General features: G+C 41.2%; 1 protein-coding gene across 1 annotated transcript; it reads right to left on the bottom strand.

Annotated features, from left to right (window-relative positions):
- Positions 1-4,365: 4,365 nt before the first annotated feature.
- On the bottom strand, positions 4,366-4,902 carry LOC138882965 (uncharacterized). The gene has a single exon (XM_070163614.1). It carries the CDS (start codon positions 4,900-4,902, stop codon positions 4,366-4,368), a length of 537 nt encoding a protein of 178 aa, XP_070019715.1.
- Positions 4,903-17,355: the final 12,453 nt, after the last annotated feature.

The following is a 17,355-nucleotide window of genomic DNA, read 5'->3' as shown; positions in this document are numbered from 1 at the left end:
TCTCAACCAGTAAGCACATCCCCGGAGGTAAGAAGAGAAAGGTTTCGGCACAGTTTATATACAGTTCAAATAATATCAAAGCGGTAAAAGCAGCATTTAGCACATTAGGCTCAAAACATGTAATAATCAGATAATAAATAAAGCCAAATAATAACAATTATTTTAAGCTCGAATTCTTAACCCTGAACCAGTGGTTCTGGGTCATATCCCCAGCAGAGTCGCCAGAGCTGTCACACCTCCTTTTTCCGCGCCCGGGAGGACGCAGGGGGAGTTTTTTCCAATTAAAGGACAATCGAAACGGGATTGGTTTAATTATTTCAGAGTCGCCACTTGGGAGATTTAGGGTGTCCCAAGTCACCAATTTTAATCCCGAATCGAGGAAAATAATGACTCTATATTACAGTCTGCGTACCAGAAATCTAGATAAGGAATTCTGTTAACCCGGGAGAAGGTGTTAGGCATTCCCGAGTTCCGTGGTTCTAGCACGGTCGCTCAACTGTTATATTTGGCTTATTTATCTGATTTTTAATACAATATGAACTTATGTGCAAATTTATCTTTTAACCGCTTTACTATTATTGTTTTTAGGAGAATGTGAACATCGCTTAAAACACGTCTTTGGACTGCGTCACATGAAATGCACCCACAATCCGGAACGCATTTTATTTGATGTTTTGAGATTTGGATTTGGGTCGCATGAAATGCACACCCGAGCTTAAGAAAGTAAATTATTAAACACGCGCCTAAAGAGACTATCGCGTTATTATTTTGCGGAGGCCGCGAAATTCGCTAAACGACCCTCTTGAATTCTAAGTAATTTTAAACACGTATTTACTGAGGGCCCCGCAATTTGTATTTTTATTCGGCGAGGCTCATCTCATTCTTATTTTTTAAAGAATTTGCAACGTCATGGAAATGCATCTCGGGCCACGCCACAATCAATGCGCCCGTGACTAGAGACATATTTCGACTCCGTTGAGATTTGGATTTGGGTCACATAAATGTGCACCCGAGTTTAGGGAGATAACATTATTAAAGGCGCGCCTAAAGCAACTAGCGCATTATTATTTTGGGGTAGGGCCGTGAAATTTGCTAAACGACCCATCCCGGAATCTAAGTATTTAATACATATACTTTGTGAGGGCCCCGCAATTTGTCCCTTTTATTTGGCGAGGCTCGTCTCATTTTTTTTTTATTATTATTATTTATTTTTATTTTATTTTTATTTTTTTATATTTTTAAAGGGATGCCATTTTTACGCTTTTAACCATACTAAACCTTACAGCTTCTTTACAACTAAAATCTCATAACTTGTTAGAGGTTTAATAAAAGAGTTTTAGCGAATGAGTATTTCGGGATTAGTAATAACATGTACTAATAATAATTTTTTTTTGAATGAACTAAGCGAAGTAAAGGACGAACAAATTAACGTCAAACTTGTGTCATAGAACAACTAGTCAAACTTAATTAAACGACATCAAACAAACGAGAATCACATAACGCAAAATGAGCAAAAATGCATACAATGAAACATAGGCAAAAAATTTCCATACCAATTTTTATATTTGCATCTCAAACATTCAACATAAAGTTTATTTATCTAATACATCGAGGTTTACTAACCTTTGCACCTCGACAAACTCAGAACGACAAACACGATTCCGACGGAACTCAAGCCGGACCTCTCTGACCGAAGAACAACGACGGAACCTCGGACAGCACCTCGACGTACCGGACCTCGACGAACCAAAGTCGACCTCTACGGAAAACAGAAAACTCGGCCAAGCAGGATTGAAGCAACCTACCGTTGCTCGGAAACGCAGGTACGACTGCTTGGAGGTTGACGACGTTGGACTGAAAATGGCGGACTGGTTCTGGAGGTTGACGACGGTGGTTTCGACTGGTTTTAGGGTTTCTGGGAAGGTGAGGATGGTGGCGAGGAGGCGGGTCCGTGTGGTGGTGGTGTTTCGACAGTGACGGAGGTGGAAGGAGTTAGTAGTAGACGGGGTTGTTTGGTTCAGACGGTGGTTGAGCTGTTTGGGCCGTGACGTTTGGTGGTGAGGGTTATCGTCGCCGGTGGTTTAGCGTCGTGGGGTCGCGACGCTGATGGAGGTGACGTTGGAGGAGTTGGGTTGAAGGGTGGATTCACGGTGAAAGAAGGGGGGAGTCCGGTGGTCGTGAGGTAGGGTAGCAGGTGGTCGTGAAGGTGAGAGGAGCTGGGGGAAGGTGACGGACCGGTGGTTATGGCTTGGAGGTGACCGCGAGGGCTGTAGGGTTTTTTTTCGTAGGTTTTTGGTAGGGTTTTGCTGAAGAAGAACGAAAATGAACAGTAGTCCCCCCCTTTCAAATTTTTTCAAAGTCTCCTCCTGTCCGTTTTTCTTTCTTTTTCATTTCCAAAGTCCCCTCTTTTTTTTTCCAATTTTCCCTTTTCGTTGGTCCCCCCCTGTCCTTTTATGCTTTTGTCCGTGTTTTGCACTGGGTTTTGCCCAGAAAAATGAGCCCACGCGTGGTGGGGTTCGAGGCATATGTCCCCCACGCGTGGTGGGGTTCCCCACGTGTCCTGGACACGGTTTATTATGGACTAGGTCCGAAAATTAGGCCTAAAACCGGGTAGTTTGAACCCGAATATTATTCTTTTGCCCGGACCCGAGAAATAGGAACACGTTGCTTAACTAGTCCTATGTAAGCAAAATAACTACCAAAATAATACTAGTATTTAAACAAAACTATATCTTTTTAAATATTTTTCAAGGTTTAAAATAGCTACAAAATATTAATAAAACTTATTTTTTTGTAATAAAAATATGAAATAATATTTTTTGTATTTTTCAAAGTTAAAATAATTATAGAATATTAATAAAACTATTTTTTTGTAATTTTCGTTCTTTAATAAAGACAAAAATATGAAGTAATATTTTGTATTATAATGACTGCAAACATTAATAGAACTATATTTTTTTGTAATTTTCGAATTTATATAAAGTACCAAAATAAGTACAATTTTTGTATTTTTCAAGTTTATGAGAGATACATAAACTAAAACTTATGTATATTTTTTTTGAAATTTTCTTTTTTGCGCCGAAATAAAGTAAAAATAGTTAAAATGACTATATTGGACCCAATTTCACATATTCACGCTAAAAATGTGAAAATTCTCGGGGAGGGTCAAAAATCACGTGCTTACAATGTCTATATGCATTACTTGTGGAGGTATACCTGAGCCTTCTATCTGCTTCTCTATGTTTTCCCCTCTAAATGCAGTCATATGTGTTCTTATTTGTCGCCTAGCATTTTGCCTTTAAACCTAAGGGTCTTCCTAGAACCTCCCTCATAGGATAGAAGTCCTAAATTCCTCCGAGACTGATAGAAAGGGACGGGTAACAACATGCAATAGGGGGTCGAGACCAACCCTCGCTTTAATTATCTTCACGGGGCGGGAAAGGGTAGATATGGATATGATGACCGATGCATTAATGCCATGTGTAGCCCCTCTTTGAGGAGTATCATACCGGGTATTGCATTGATGTGATCCATATTATAAACAAACCTAGGACCCCCTCCCCTTTTATGCTTAGATTGTAATTCTTTTCAAAAAGTGTTGCTTTTCATTAATTGTTTCTCAAACACCTGTGTATCAAAACTTAAATCCCCTATTATGTGAGCCCTACTTGTCTATTTGCTAATTGTACAAATTCACAAAAACTATTTGGCCGGGAACCACACTAGTGGATCCTGAGGGGGGCCTAACACCTTCCCCTTAGGATAATTTCAACCCCTTACCTTGTCTCTGGTTATCAAACGTAGTTATAAATGAACCCCCATAGGTGTCCTAACGCACCTTAAATCATTAGGTGGCGACTTTTCAAAAAATGCAAACCTGTTTCCCAAAAGGAAAGAGTTGTCCCATACCAAAATGGCATAAACCTGATTTTCGAGGAGGGAAAAGGGGGCGCGACAACCTGCTCAAAAGGATTTTCTTTGCAAGTACGTATCCATTCATATGGGGACCACACACCCCTGCGTGCACTTTATTCATGATTCTTCTAGCCTCTTGGTCATCCACACATCTTAAAAGGTTGAGATCTGGAGTCCTTTTGTACAAGACCTCTCCGCTCAAGAAGAAACTGCTGGCAAGCATTCTAATGGTTCTCTTTTGGTCTCCATTGGCTTGCTCAGGATATTCCTTTGTTTTCAAAATCTCTTGATATCATGATACCATGGTTGAACATTTGGTTCCACCTCAATCGTATTGCAATAACCATGCCTTTCTCGGATTTGGATTTCCAATGGGTCAATGTGGAAATTACCTGGATATGGCAACATCGAGGCCAAAGTAGCGAGTGCATCGGCCAACTCATTATGAAATCAAGGAATGTACCTGAACTCGACTGACTTGAACCGCTTGCTAAGATCTTCCACATGTTGCCTGTAAGGAATAAGCTTGACATCCCGAGTTTCCCATTCATCCTGAGCTTGTCGGATAATCAAGTCCGAATCTCCCATGGTTAATAATTCTTCCACATCTTGGTCAATTGCCATGTTCATACCCATAATGCAGGCTTCATACTCGACAGTGTTGTTGGTGTAGAAAAACCGAAGCCGGGCTATGGCCGGATAGTGCTGACCTGTGGGTGAGATCAAGATTACCCCAATCCCGATACCTTTTGCGTTCACAGCTCCATCAAAGAACATTTTCCAAGCATTGGCGTCTTCTGAAGTTACCTCAACTGAGTTTACTTCCTCGTCCGGAAAGTAAGTGCTCAAAGGCTGATACTCATCATCAACAGGATTTTCCGCTAAGTGATCTGCTAAAGCTTGAGCCTTCATTGCCGTGCAGAGGACATAGACTATGTCAAACTCGGTAAGCAGGATTTGCCATTTTGCTAACCTCCCCGTGGGCATCGGCTTTTGGAATATGTACTTCAAAGGATCCAACCTGGTGATGAGATAAGTGGTGTAGGCCAATTGGTAATGCCTAAGCTTCTGAGCGACCCAAGTTAGGGCACAACAAGTCCTTTCTAACAAAGTGTATTTGGCTTCGTAGCTAGTGAACTTCTTGCTCAAATAGTATATTGCCTGCTCTTTCTTCCCGATCACATCATGTTGCACTAGGACACATTCGAAGGAATTCTCCAAGACTGTCAAATATAAAAACAAAGGCCTCCCAGGTTCGGGTGGGACCAAGACTAGCAGATTCAACAAATATTCTTTGATTTTGTCGAAGGCTTCTTGACACTCATCTGTCCATTTAATCGCTGCATATTTCTTCAATATCCTGAATATGGGCTCATAGGTAGAAGTCAACTGAGCAATGAACCGGCTGATGTAATTCAACCTTCCCAACATACTCATAACCTCTTTCTTGGTTCTCGAAGGAGGCAAATCCCGAATAGACTTTATCTTTGTTGGATCTAGCTCGATGCCCCTTCGACTAACTATAAATCCCAAGAGTTTCCCAGACGGAACTCCAAATTCACATTTAGCTGGGTTTAACTTCAAGTCATACTTACGCAGATGCTCAAAGAACTTTCTCAGATCCCGAACATGGTCATCCTGCATTCTTGATTTAATGATTATATCGTCCACATACACCTCGATTTCTTGGTGCATCATGTCATGAAAGATGGTAGTCATAACTCTCATGTAATTTGCCCCGGTATTCTTCAAACCAAAAGGCGTGACCCTGTAACAATAGGTTCCCCAAGTTGTGGTAAAGGCTGTCTTTTCCATGTCTTCTTCATCCATCAAAACCTGATGATATCCAGCATAACAATCCACGAAAGACTGTATCTCATGTTTGGCACATTGTTAACAAGGATGTGGCTGTTTGGCAATGTCTTTGGGACTTGCTTTGTTTAGATCTCGATAGTCAACACACACTCGAATTTTCCCATATTTCTTTGGCATTGGAACCACATTAGCCAATCATGTGGTGTATCGGACCACTCGGATCACCCCTGCCTTTAATTGTTTGGTGACCTCTTCTTTGATCTTGTCACTGATATCAGTTTTGAACTTCCTCTATTTTTGCTGGACAGGGGGGTGATCTGGGTAAGTTGGCAATTTGTGTACCACTAAATCAATACTTAGTCCTGGCATATCATCATAGGACCAAGCAAACACATCTTTGAATTCGAACAAAAGTTGGATCAACGCATCTCTAGTTCTTTCATCAGTGTGAATGCTTATCATGGTTTCTTGGACCTCTTCTGAACTACTCAAATTAACTGGCTCAGTTTCATTTAGGTTTGGCTTAGGTTTATTCTCGAATTGTTCCAATTCTCGGTTTATTTCTCTAAATGCCTCATCTTCATCATATTCCGGTTCTTGATTCATTATTTCACAGTTAAACAGTGTGCTATGATCTAGGCATGAAGTTCGCAAGCATGTCATATTATTTAAGTCTGCATTATTAGAACTGAAAGGAAGAAATAAGAAAAGTAACAAAAATCAGAAAGAATAAAGAAAGAGATTCATAGACGATGAAATATTGATTTCATTTCATTGAATTTGAAGATAGAAGGGTTTAACATTGGAATTTTAAAGACAATAAACTAAAAGAAACATTTGAGTTACACTTGGAATAACTTGGAATGCAGAAAAGGTGGCAAGACTGGACTACCGGGATTCCCGCCTGACTGGGAATGGAGTAGCCTTCTAATTTTGCAGCTTGGCATCGGGCCCCATAAATTGCACCTCAGTAGTGCTCGAGCCTTCACCCGGCTGGACCATATGAGCTTCATATAACATTTGCCTCATGGCTCCACATATGTCCTCAATTTCCTCGGCCGTGAAGGCCTCATCATCATCATCTTCTTCTTCTTCTTCTTCTTCTTCTTCTTCTTCTTCTTCTTCTTCTTCTTCTTCTTCTTCTTCTTCTTCTTCTGTGTACTTTAGCTTATCGAATGTCTTGGAGAGATGCGGGACCGGCTGAGGCAACGCCCAACCATTGCTCTTTCGTTCATTTTCCCATGTCACATCAGCTTCTGTAGCATGAAAACCCACACCGAAGAACTTCTCGCTGGCAGCTAAAGTGATTTGTTTTGTGATAGCTTGCAAAGATACCCCAAGCCCCTTCTCGAGCTTATACCCGTGCTTGATCATTTCAGTAGCGACCATGAATGACGCATTTGACACAAAGGGTTGAGGACACGGGCTCCCTTCCTCACATTGATCTGCGACCATAACCTCAAAAGCTTGATAGACTATGTGCTCGCTACCTTCCCTAGCCTCGAGACACAGGACTGACGGGTCCCTGTAAATCTCGTCCTCTCCATGGACCACAATTTCCTGATCTTCGTGTTCAAATTTTACCATTTGGTAGAGAGTAGAAGGCACGTCCCCTGCAGCATGGATCCAAGGCCTTCCTAAGAGAAAATTATAGGAGGTATCCATGTCCAAGACCTGAAATGTCACTTCAAAATCCAGAGGACCGATAGTCAAGATCAAATCAATATCCCCTATTGTGTCTCTCTTAATTCCATCGAAAGCACACACACAACATTGTTAGGCCTAATTCTCTCAGTCCCAATTTCTATTCTTTGCAAAGTTGAGAGAGGGCATATGTCGCCCCCTAATCCGCCATCCACCATGACTCTTTTCACATAGTACCCTTCACACTTAACTGTCATATGAAGAGCTTTGTTGTGGGCGGCCCCTTCCGGGGGCAAGTTATTTTTGCTAAATGAAATCCAGTTGACTTCAAAGAATCATTCCGCCATCCTTTCCAGTTGCTCAACAGTGGTTTCAATCGGAACATATGCTTCATTTAGGGTCTTTATCAATACTTTCTGGTGCTCAGTCGAGCTTATCAGTAGAGACAAGAGCGAAACCTAAGAGGGAGACTTCTGGAGTTGGTCAATTAACTCGTAGTCCGCAGTTTTCATTTTTCGGAAGAACTCCTCTGCTTCTTCGGTACTAACTGGCTTTTTGAGCAGGAAGCGCTTCTGCTTGGCGTTGTTCACTTCTTCCAGATTGAGGTACTTTCCAAATTGGTTGGTTTCATTTACTTCCCCTATGATTTCTTTCCCCTTGTATGTCATAATTGCTCTATTGTAGTTCCAGGGCACTGCAGTGGGGTCCTTCATGGGCTTCTGTGGTGCGCGGCTGATAACCACGGGCTCATTCAGCCTTGGTGAAATTACCGGCCCCCGCGCCACATAACTCCCTCTAGGTACGTATATCTTAGGTCCCTTGTTAAGCTCGAACCTCTTGGGGGACATAGTACCAATTGTTCTTTCCTGGAGGCCCGGAGAACATAAAGAATGGCGTCTTTAGGGGGTGCTGCCCCTGTTTTGGTTTCCACTGTCTTTTCTGCACTTTGAGGGGTGGAGTTACTCTTCTTCTCCCCTTTGCCTTGCTTTGCAACCTCCCTTCGCTTCTTTTCAACACCGGCGATAGCAATGATGGCTTTTAGAGCTGGGTCAAACTCTTTATCTTTGCAAATCATCCCAATAACTGGCCCGTTATTGTGAGCCGGCAATGGGAGTTGGTCACATTGGGGATGTCTTCATCTTTCAGCACTACCCTTTTCTGCTCTATTAGGTTTTCGATTGCTCTTTTGAGAGTCCAACAGTCTTCAGTGTCATGCCCTTCCGCTCCTGAATAGTAAGCACATCGAGTACCGTGTCGGTAGGAGGGCGACTCTGGGTTTTGCCTAGTTTGGGGTACGGCTTGCAACAAACCCATTTGGACTAGCTTAGGGAAAAGGCTAGAGTATGATTCACCAATAGGCGTGAAGTTTGTTCTTCTGGGTGGCTCCCAGGTACGGGCATTGTATGGAAAATTATTTTGTGGGGGAAGGGGATTATATGGAGCTTGGTGAGGAGTGTTATTTCTAGGAAATGGAGCTCGGTTTTGGTTAAACTATTGTTATGGCCGAGCGTATGGCTGGGAATTCATCACCGCGTAAGGATGAGGAGACATAGCGTAAGCCATATCCTGGTGAGGATAATAATGTTGTGGGGAGTTTGGCGGGAAGTAACCTCGGGGTTGACGGGGGTTCCTCAGGCTTGAAGCCGCCATTGCCACTTCTTCTTTTTGTTTGCTACACCTCCTAACCCACTATGGATTTCTTGAGACGTAGCTCTTATAGCAGACTGGCTCAATATGTGGCCTGTCTTCAAACCATTTTCGACCATCTCCCCAATTTTGATAACCTCAGCAAACGGCTTTCCTATTATAGACATCATATTCTTGAAATAGTCAGCCTCTTGGTCCTGTAGAAAAACACTGACCATCTTGGTCTCGTCCATCGGGGGCTTTACCTTGGCCGCTTGTTCGTGCCATTTAACAACATATTCTCGGAAACTCTCCGAAGACTTCTTTTTTTAGATTAGACAAAGAATTTCTATCTAGAGCTATGTCTATGTTGTACTGGATTTGCCTGATGAAATCTCGAGCCAAATCATCCCATATGTGCCAGCGAGATATGTCTTGATCCATGTACCACTCGGATGCAATGCCAACTAGACTCTCTCCGAAATAAGCCATTAGGAGCTTTTTTTTTTCCGCCTGCCCCTCTCAATTGATTGCAATACCTCTTGAGGTAGGCTATGGGGTCCCCGTGCCCATCATACTTTTTGAACTTGGGGGTCTTGAAACCGATGGGTAAATGCACATGAGGGAACATACATAAATTAGCGTAGGATACACTCTTTTGGCCACTTAAACCTTGTATATTCTTAAGGCTTTGTTCCATGTTTTTCATTTTTCGAGTGATTTCCTCTTGCTCTGGATTATTTGTAGCTCTATCTTGCCCCACGATAAACTCATACCGGGGTTGTTGAGGGTAAGAATTAGTGGTAAAATGGGCAGTGTCTGGTGGAAAAGATGGTACTTGTAAGGTAAAGGATGATGGATCAAAGCTTGGCCTGGGCAAAGTTGGCTGTGCCGTAGCCGAGGTTGGTGGTGCGGTGAATATGTTAGAGGCCACTCCTAAAATCACCTGGGGGCGAACCTCAGAAGGTGTTCCGGCGAAGTGGGCTGAGATGGTGGGGTATCCGAGTGGGGTGTTCGGGTAACTTATTGGGATGTTGGAAGTTCCACTTGCTCTAGGAAGTAGGTCAGGGAAACCAGGTATGGCACTTGGTGGATCTCTACCATTGGACCAAGCGTCCCACATTTCCAACATGCGGAGGCGCAGTACCTTATTCACTTCAGCAGCCGCTAACTCTGAGGTTAGGATAACCGATAGCGGGCTATCCTCTGGGATGGGACTTGTTGGTGGATGACCTTCTGATAACATTTCTACACTTCTCTTAAATCTTGTAAAGTAAGGGTGCGAAGCCAGGTTACCACAAAACCAACCACCTTAGAACAGAACCTATACTCAACAGTAGACACAACAAACCTGGTTAGTTCGAAGCAATTAACACATAGGGAATCGCACATTGGGCGTGTGATGCACCTATACAGTTAAATGTGTTTCTACATGTTTTGCAACGATTGCATGTCTCATCCCGGCTTTTGTTTATCTCCCCGATCTTTCTCTTGCTCCCTTTTGCATTCTCTCACTGTTTTCTTTCTTGTTTTCGTTCTCTTTTTCTTGTTTTATCTCTTTTTCTTATTTCCTCTCTTTTGGTTTTCTCTTTTCATCATTTTCTCTTTTATTTGAGTTATTTAAAAACCATGACTGGATCCGATGGGGATTGCCTACATATCACGACGCCGCATGAATCAGATCATCATGTAGTTCAAGGATAAATGCGAAATAAATAAACACGTTTTGGGTTTTTCAAATTTTCATTAAAGCAAAACTTCTAATTTTTCTCTATTACAAAGACTCGATCCTACATACTTGAGATTTGAAAAACTAAACAGGCTCAAAACATATTGAATGAAAATATAGACTCGAAAAGGGAAAACAATCAGGAGTACATAAGTGCCTCCAATCCTCCCTAGGGACACCGGCTGGTCTTGCCGCGGGCCTACACGCCATATCATCCTGGAGATGATAGAGATCCTCCATTATCTGGCGAACAAAGATTATTACTGTGGCGAAGAACATAGACCTGCTCATGTCCTCGCATTCATTGCACTTCATCACAATGTAGTCGGCGATTCTTCTATCCCTTTCCAGGATGATGTCCTTTTCTTGCAACAACCGCCCAATCTGCTGAGATCTAGCCTCCAAAACCTGGGTGGCCGTGTGATTTTGCTTTTGCAAATGCTGTAGGTCTCCCTCTAGCTGTGCCATCAAAGCGTAGCAATATTCTCTCTCGGCTCGTTTAGCCATCTCATTCTCGAGGGTAGTTAGCTTTTTCTTCAGGTTTGTGACTTCTCCATCATATTTCCTTTTTAATTGCCGAACAAACTCTGCCCATCCCTCTGCGTTCTTCGCTAACTATGCCCGGGCTCTTGCCAAACTACCTTTGGAGTTTTCTAAATCATTCCCGTACTCACATATTTTCTTCCTAAGACCATTAATGAGTCTTTCATCTGCTCAGCTTCTTTCCGGATTCTCAGCAGCTATCTTCATCCTTTGGATCTGGGCCCGGAGGACTTCATTTTCTTGGGCTAACGTTTTCTTCTCACCCTTATCCGCAGCGGCTTGCACATCACTATCAAACTTAAGGTCTCTGATCTGCCCTTCTAACCTGCTTATGGTTGCCCGGTATTAATTTTCTTTTGTCAACCACTCCCACTGTTCTTGCGATGCTTCAACAAATTTTTGGAGGTGGGGTCTTTTAGCTAGCCTTCCAAATTCAACTTTCCTTTTGTACCAAGCGAGGTAATCAGGTGAGACTCCACCTTTGGATAGATCACATACTCGAGTATTTGCCATCAAATACTGGCACTCACTCCAAATCTGGCGAACCACTACTTCATGAAATTGGCCATCAGAACGGATCTCGACCACATGAAGGCTAAGGTCTTCATCCTTGGGAACTATTTGACATCTTCCTAGCTGTCTCAAGACCCGGTACGGGGCATAAGGTTGGATACTTCTGAGACCCATCAGGAGGAAGTGAGTACCGGTGGCTGGCATGTATATGATTTCATCAACGGGAAGCCAACCCAATGTCCATTATATCTGATTTGCAGTGACGAAGCGGAGGAAAGATATCCATTATGCGACCCCTTCTGGCATTTTGAACCCATCGACCCTTGTATAAAACTCCTCTATGCAGCTTTTCCCTGTCAACCCATAGTTCATGTGCCGAAGACGATGACATAGATTCTCAATCATTCACATTTGTAGCAACAAGTTTCACCCCTCGAAAAAGTCTACTCCAGCTTTGCAGGCTGTGAGAGCTCGGAATATTTCAGACATTATCATGGGTGCGAGGGTGCTTTTGGCATTGGTAAGCAAAGTGTTGACAACCGGCTATCCGTACATCGATATTCCCGTCCTTCTTGGGAAACACTAGAAGACCTAAAAATACCACCATGAAAGTAAAGCATCTATGCTCTTCCCATTTTAGTCGGTTCCCTTTGCTACAAATTTTGCTTTCCGGATTTTCAAATCCCCCTATGTGTCCGTACCGCTACTATATGAACTGTGGAGTGGAAAACCCAGCCGCCAAATCTGCATATTGGACCACCCTGCTTATCTTTAGTAAATCCAAAAACTTATGAGGGGTAACAGCCTTTGGGGCGACTAGGTATTTATGTCGTAAGGCTTCGGTACTCTCAACATAACCAGTTATCACTTCTAAAGAGGGTGTGAACTCGAAGTCAGAGAAATGCAACACGTTATGAGCTGGATCCCAAAATGTCACCAGTGCTTTTATTATGTCTCCTCTAGGCTTGATCTTTAACAACCTGGTGAGACCCCCCAAATGATGGTTGACCATGTCTTGTCCTGATTTACCCAAATCTTCCCACCACATATGTAGCTTCAAAGGAATCTTGGTCATGACTTTCATTGGAAAGTTTTGACTCGTGCTCATTCTGCACATTTAAATTAAGGTGATTGGTTTAAAACAAAGCGAATTTGATAAAAGAGGTCAATTTTGCAAAAAAAAATAAATAACATGGCTAGTTTAGCAAATACGGCCCTTCAGCACTTTAAAAGGAAGATTTTAGGGTTGTGCTTGCTAGGTAATCAAAGAAACCTTCGGTGGCTATTCTTGCAAAAACAGCCTTCCGGCGCCCTGTCGGAGCGTTTGACTTATTTAGGCAAAAACGGCATTACCCAATTCATTTTGACAACAAATGAAGACATTTTTCAAAATTTTGGGTTATTTTTTCCAAAATGCGAGGCTAGACCCGATGAAGGTTGCCTACGTATCCCACATCTGGTGAGAATCAAACCTGCGTAGTTCGGTCAGTTTTGACATAATGAAATGTTTTGAAACCATTTTCCTTTCCTTTTTCCCATTCTCTCTTTTTCTTTCAAAATTTCGGCAAAGTTTCGGTATATTTTGGATACCAGGTTTTCAAAGGCCGGTAATTATCTCTCTCATACCTCAATTTTATTTTTCCCAATTTCCTCCCTATTCTAGCAACCGGTCAACATGCAAACCAAAGCAAATAATTGTACAAGTAGCACGTAAACAATATATCAGGATGGTCTTTTGATTCTGGGGTCCACCTGTCCTAGACGGACCCAACCCCTGTGTTGAGTCCCCAAAGTCAAATGTACATGATGCAAACAAACGTTCCTACTAGGGATCCGGCATGAGGCTGAGTTATTCTAGGTTTAAAACTTGGGTATATTGTTCTAGACTTGGTGTCCCCGAGCGGACAACTCGAGCTAGGGGGATACGTACCGGGAACCAAAAGGCCATCTAGCTTTGTAACTTGTCCGAGCCTCTTTCTAATTTAAGGTATGATACTAACAGAAAGAGGAGTCACACCAGCGTGCACATCCCCAAAGATGAGAAGAGAAGGGTTTCGTAACAGTTTATATACAATTCAAATAATATCAAAGCGGTAAAAAGCGGCATTTAGCACATTAGGCTCAAACATGTAAAAATCAGATAATAAATAAAGCCAATTATAACAATTATTCTAAGTTCAAATTCTTGAACCCTGAACCGGAAGTTCTGGATTATGATTCCCCAGCAGAGTCGCTAGAGCTGTCACACCACCTTTTTACCACCCGAGGGTATTTAGGAGTTTTTCCAATTAAAGTGACATTAATCGACATGGGATTAATTTATTTATTAGAGTCGCCATTTGGAATAGTTTATTTGGTGTCCCAAGTCACCGGTTTATTTTACAATCCCAAATCGAGGAAATTTCGACTTTACTTTATAAGTCTGCAAACCAGAAATTCTAGATAAGGATTTCTGTTAACCTGGGAGAAGGTGTTAGGCATTCCCGGGTTTCGTAGTTATAGCACAGTCGTTTAAACTATTAATAATTGGCCTATTATCTGATTTACTATGTGTTTTAAAACTATTGTGCATTTTTAAAACTTTATAACCGCTTTTAATTATTTATTATTACATATTGTGAATCATGTCACGGGAACCGTACCCACGATCTACAACATGTTTAAATTATTAAAGATTAAAATGTGGCCCGGTAACATAAATGTACCCCAGGATTTTAGTAATTAAGCGTCACAACTACGTCACGGGAACCGTACCCATAGACATGACAATTAATTAATTAACGCGCCTAAAGTAAACTACGAAAATTCAAGACATTTTCTCTACTAATTTTATATTTATGTGAGGGCCATTAATTGTGGGGTTTGATTACAAATGGCACACCTCAATAAAAAAAACGTTTCAGCAAACTAATAGATGCCCGTTTTTACTCTCTAAAGTCGATTTGAAAACACGCTATATGCGAAGTCTCTGAAATGGGTCCAAGACAAAAACGTTTGAGATTTTTAGAAGTCTTTGTGACTTCAAATCTATGCGCTTCTTTTGTTGGGCCCAGCCTCGAGCCCAATAGCTTTGATAATAAAAGGGCCTTTGTAGTTTGTATACTTAAATTAGTCATAAACAAATTAATAAACTAAAACTCAAGAACATAAATACGATCAAATTGGAACTCAAAAATGGGTGAATTGAGTTAGGATAGAAAATCATGAATTCTAACTATAAGACTATGGGTCAGATATACGATACCATTTTTAGGCCCTTGAATAATCTACTGGAATTTCTTATTGAGCTGATGACTGACTTCAGCCAAGCCCAATATAATAGATTGCTCCAAAAATAGCCCTTTATACAAATGGCCAAATGAGTGATTATGAAACAGCATGCCAAGCATACAGATAAGACAAAAGGGGCTATTAGAAGGTGACATTTGCAATCTTTGCCTTTTCAATCAAAAATCATAGTACTCAGGCCTTATAATGTGTACAAAAATTATTGAATAATGATATAACTAAACTAAAACATGGTATAACTGGATTCTTCAGCTCTCAAACCTCTTTTAGCAACCTTAAATTCCTCCTTTTGGCTGCATGGCTTACCCATCTAACCAATAGTGGTCAGATCTGCAAACTTCAGCCAAATTAATCAATAGCAAATAACCTTCCTATTCTTCAAATAAAAAAAATCCACATGGTTTCATATATAAACCACTTATAGTAAAACCTCTGCTATACTACTTTTAAAACCAAAGACAAAGCTACTAAAAGCATAGTCATGTCTCTGAGAGAAAGAAGGAGAACATAGCATGAAATTCAAATTGCATGAATACTAATAACCATTTTCATTGTAAAAAAAAACTCAAGCCATTGTACAACTTAACAACACAAATGCAAAGAATACAAGAACCAAAACAGATTTAAGATTTCAAACAGGGCTGGAAATCCCAAGAACATTGTAAGAACAAACAAGCAAGCTTCATTTGTGCTCAGAAAACTTAAGAAATCAGCAGTTTTATTTGAAGCAACTCAGTCAAACATACAAGAGGGTTCAAAAGAATACCTAGCCAAAGAAAATAGCCTAAGGAACAAAACAAGCTGCAATTTCTAGCTCAGACCAAATAAAACCAGCAGTGAATCAACCCAGGATCCTTTCCCAATCTCTGAAACCCAACCAAGAAAGAACCTCATCATAGAAAGAACTCAAAAAATTTCTTCAGAAAACCTTTTGGAGAGTATTTTTAGTCGTTCCCTCTTTTTTCACTCTTTTTTCTGTGCCCTAATCATTGGCAAGATGGTCCTTTTATAGAAGGGATTTTAGGGCAACCAAATCAGTTCTTGTAATTCAAAAAGGACCCTCAAGTTTCTGATTTTATTAACTTAAAACCCCTTTGCCCCAGGATGATCCCTGTTAGCTCTTTTCTAGAATCTTCCTATATGTTTATTCAAATCCAATCCAATTCCAAACCCAACAACCCTATACTTACCCCACCTTTTTTTGTTTTTTACAGCTTTAGAAATTTTTACCAGCAGTATTGGACCTGTAGCGTATAGGACTTAAGCCCAATACTTACTTGGGCCCTTTTTCTCATACTAGCAGAAATCCAAAAGAAGCCAAACCCAAAAATAAATAAAAGCTTATGCAGAGAATAAAACAGTAATTAATTAACAGAAACTCATGGTGCTTCTAAAAAAATCTATATTAATGACAACAAATAAATCTAATTAATAAGCTATTAATCACTAATTGGTCAATTTTGCCCCCTAAAAAAATAATCAAAATTCTTTAGATAGAAATGGACTCACAATAGAAATTGAGAAGAAAAGCGGGAGGAGAGGTATACCGGTGGAATCAAACAATCTTCAATGCCTTCTGAGAAGAATAACAAGGTCTTGATTCGAATTCGGACGGACAAACTCGGCCTACGGCAAAAATTATAACATGAACACTGGTCGGACTCTCGTCCATGGACAATGCTTTATGCAATAATCCCCATCATATGGCCAAGGTCAGACGAGGCAAAGGCTTAGAGGGTTTGGGTCATGAACGAATTATTTTCCTTAAAATCCGACTAATCTGTGAGATGGGATAATCTCGAGACTAAACGACTCTGTTCGTTGCAAAAATGGGGAATTCATGCAGGTTTTAACATGGATTGAGGATTTAATCTAGAAAATTTGGACAAAAAAAAAGCTTGGATTTTTATTCTTGGATCTACAATTCAGAGAAATTGAGTGATCTTTTGGAGAAACTAACTGTGGGATATGGACGAGGAGATGATGGGGATTGGATGGTTAAAATATGGAGGTTTTTGGAGGTGCTCCGCCGTAATGAGACAATTTTCGGGCGGCGGAGAGGCGGCGAAGGTGGGCGGCGATTTCAAAGAGGATGAAGACCTAGGTATTTTAGGTTTAACCGATTTAGATTAATAAAAACCAGGGGGTTTGGGTCGTTTAATGGGGTGGAATAAATGAAACGACGTAGTTTTGCCATGCAACTACGTCGTTTTGGGGAGAAGGGGTTTGACCGGGCAGGCAAAATTGGGCTTGGGTTAGGGGCAACTTTTGGACGGGTTTTG

The sequence above is a fragment of the Nicotiana sylvestris genome, chromosome 12 (genome assembly GCF_000393655.2).
Source record: "Nicotiana sylvestris chromosome 12, ASM39365v2, whole genome shotgun sequence".
NCBI lineage: Eukaryota > Viridiplantae > Streptophyta > Magnoliopsida > Solanales > Solanaceae > Nicotiana > Nicotiana sylvestris.
The sequence above is the reverse complement of the archived record's forward strand: the minus strand, read 5'-3'. Positions and strand labels throughout refer to the sequence as shown.

Coding starts and splice junctions, on each gene's coding strand:
- LOC138882965 (XM_070163614.1), bottom strand. CDS start 4,902: ATGCCCACGGGGAGGTTAGCAAAATGGCAAATCCTGCTTACCGAGTTT.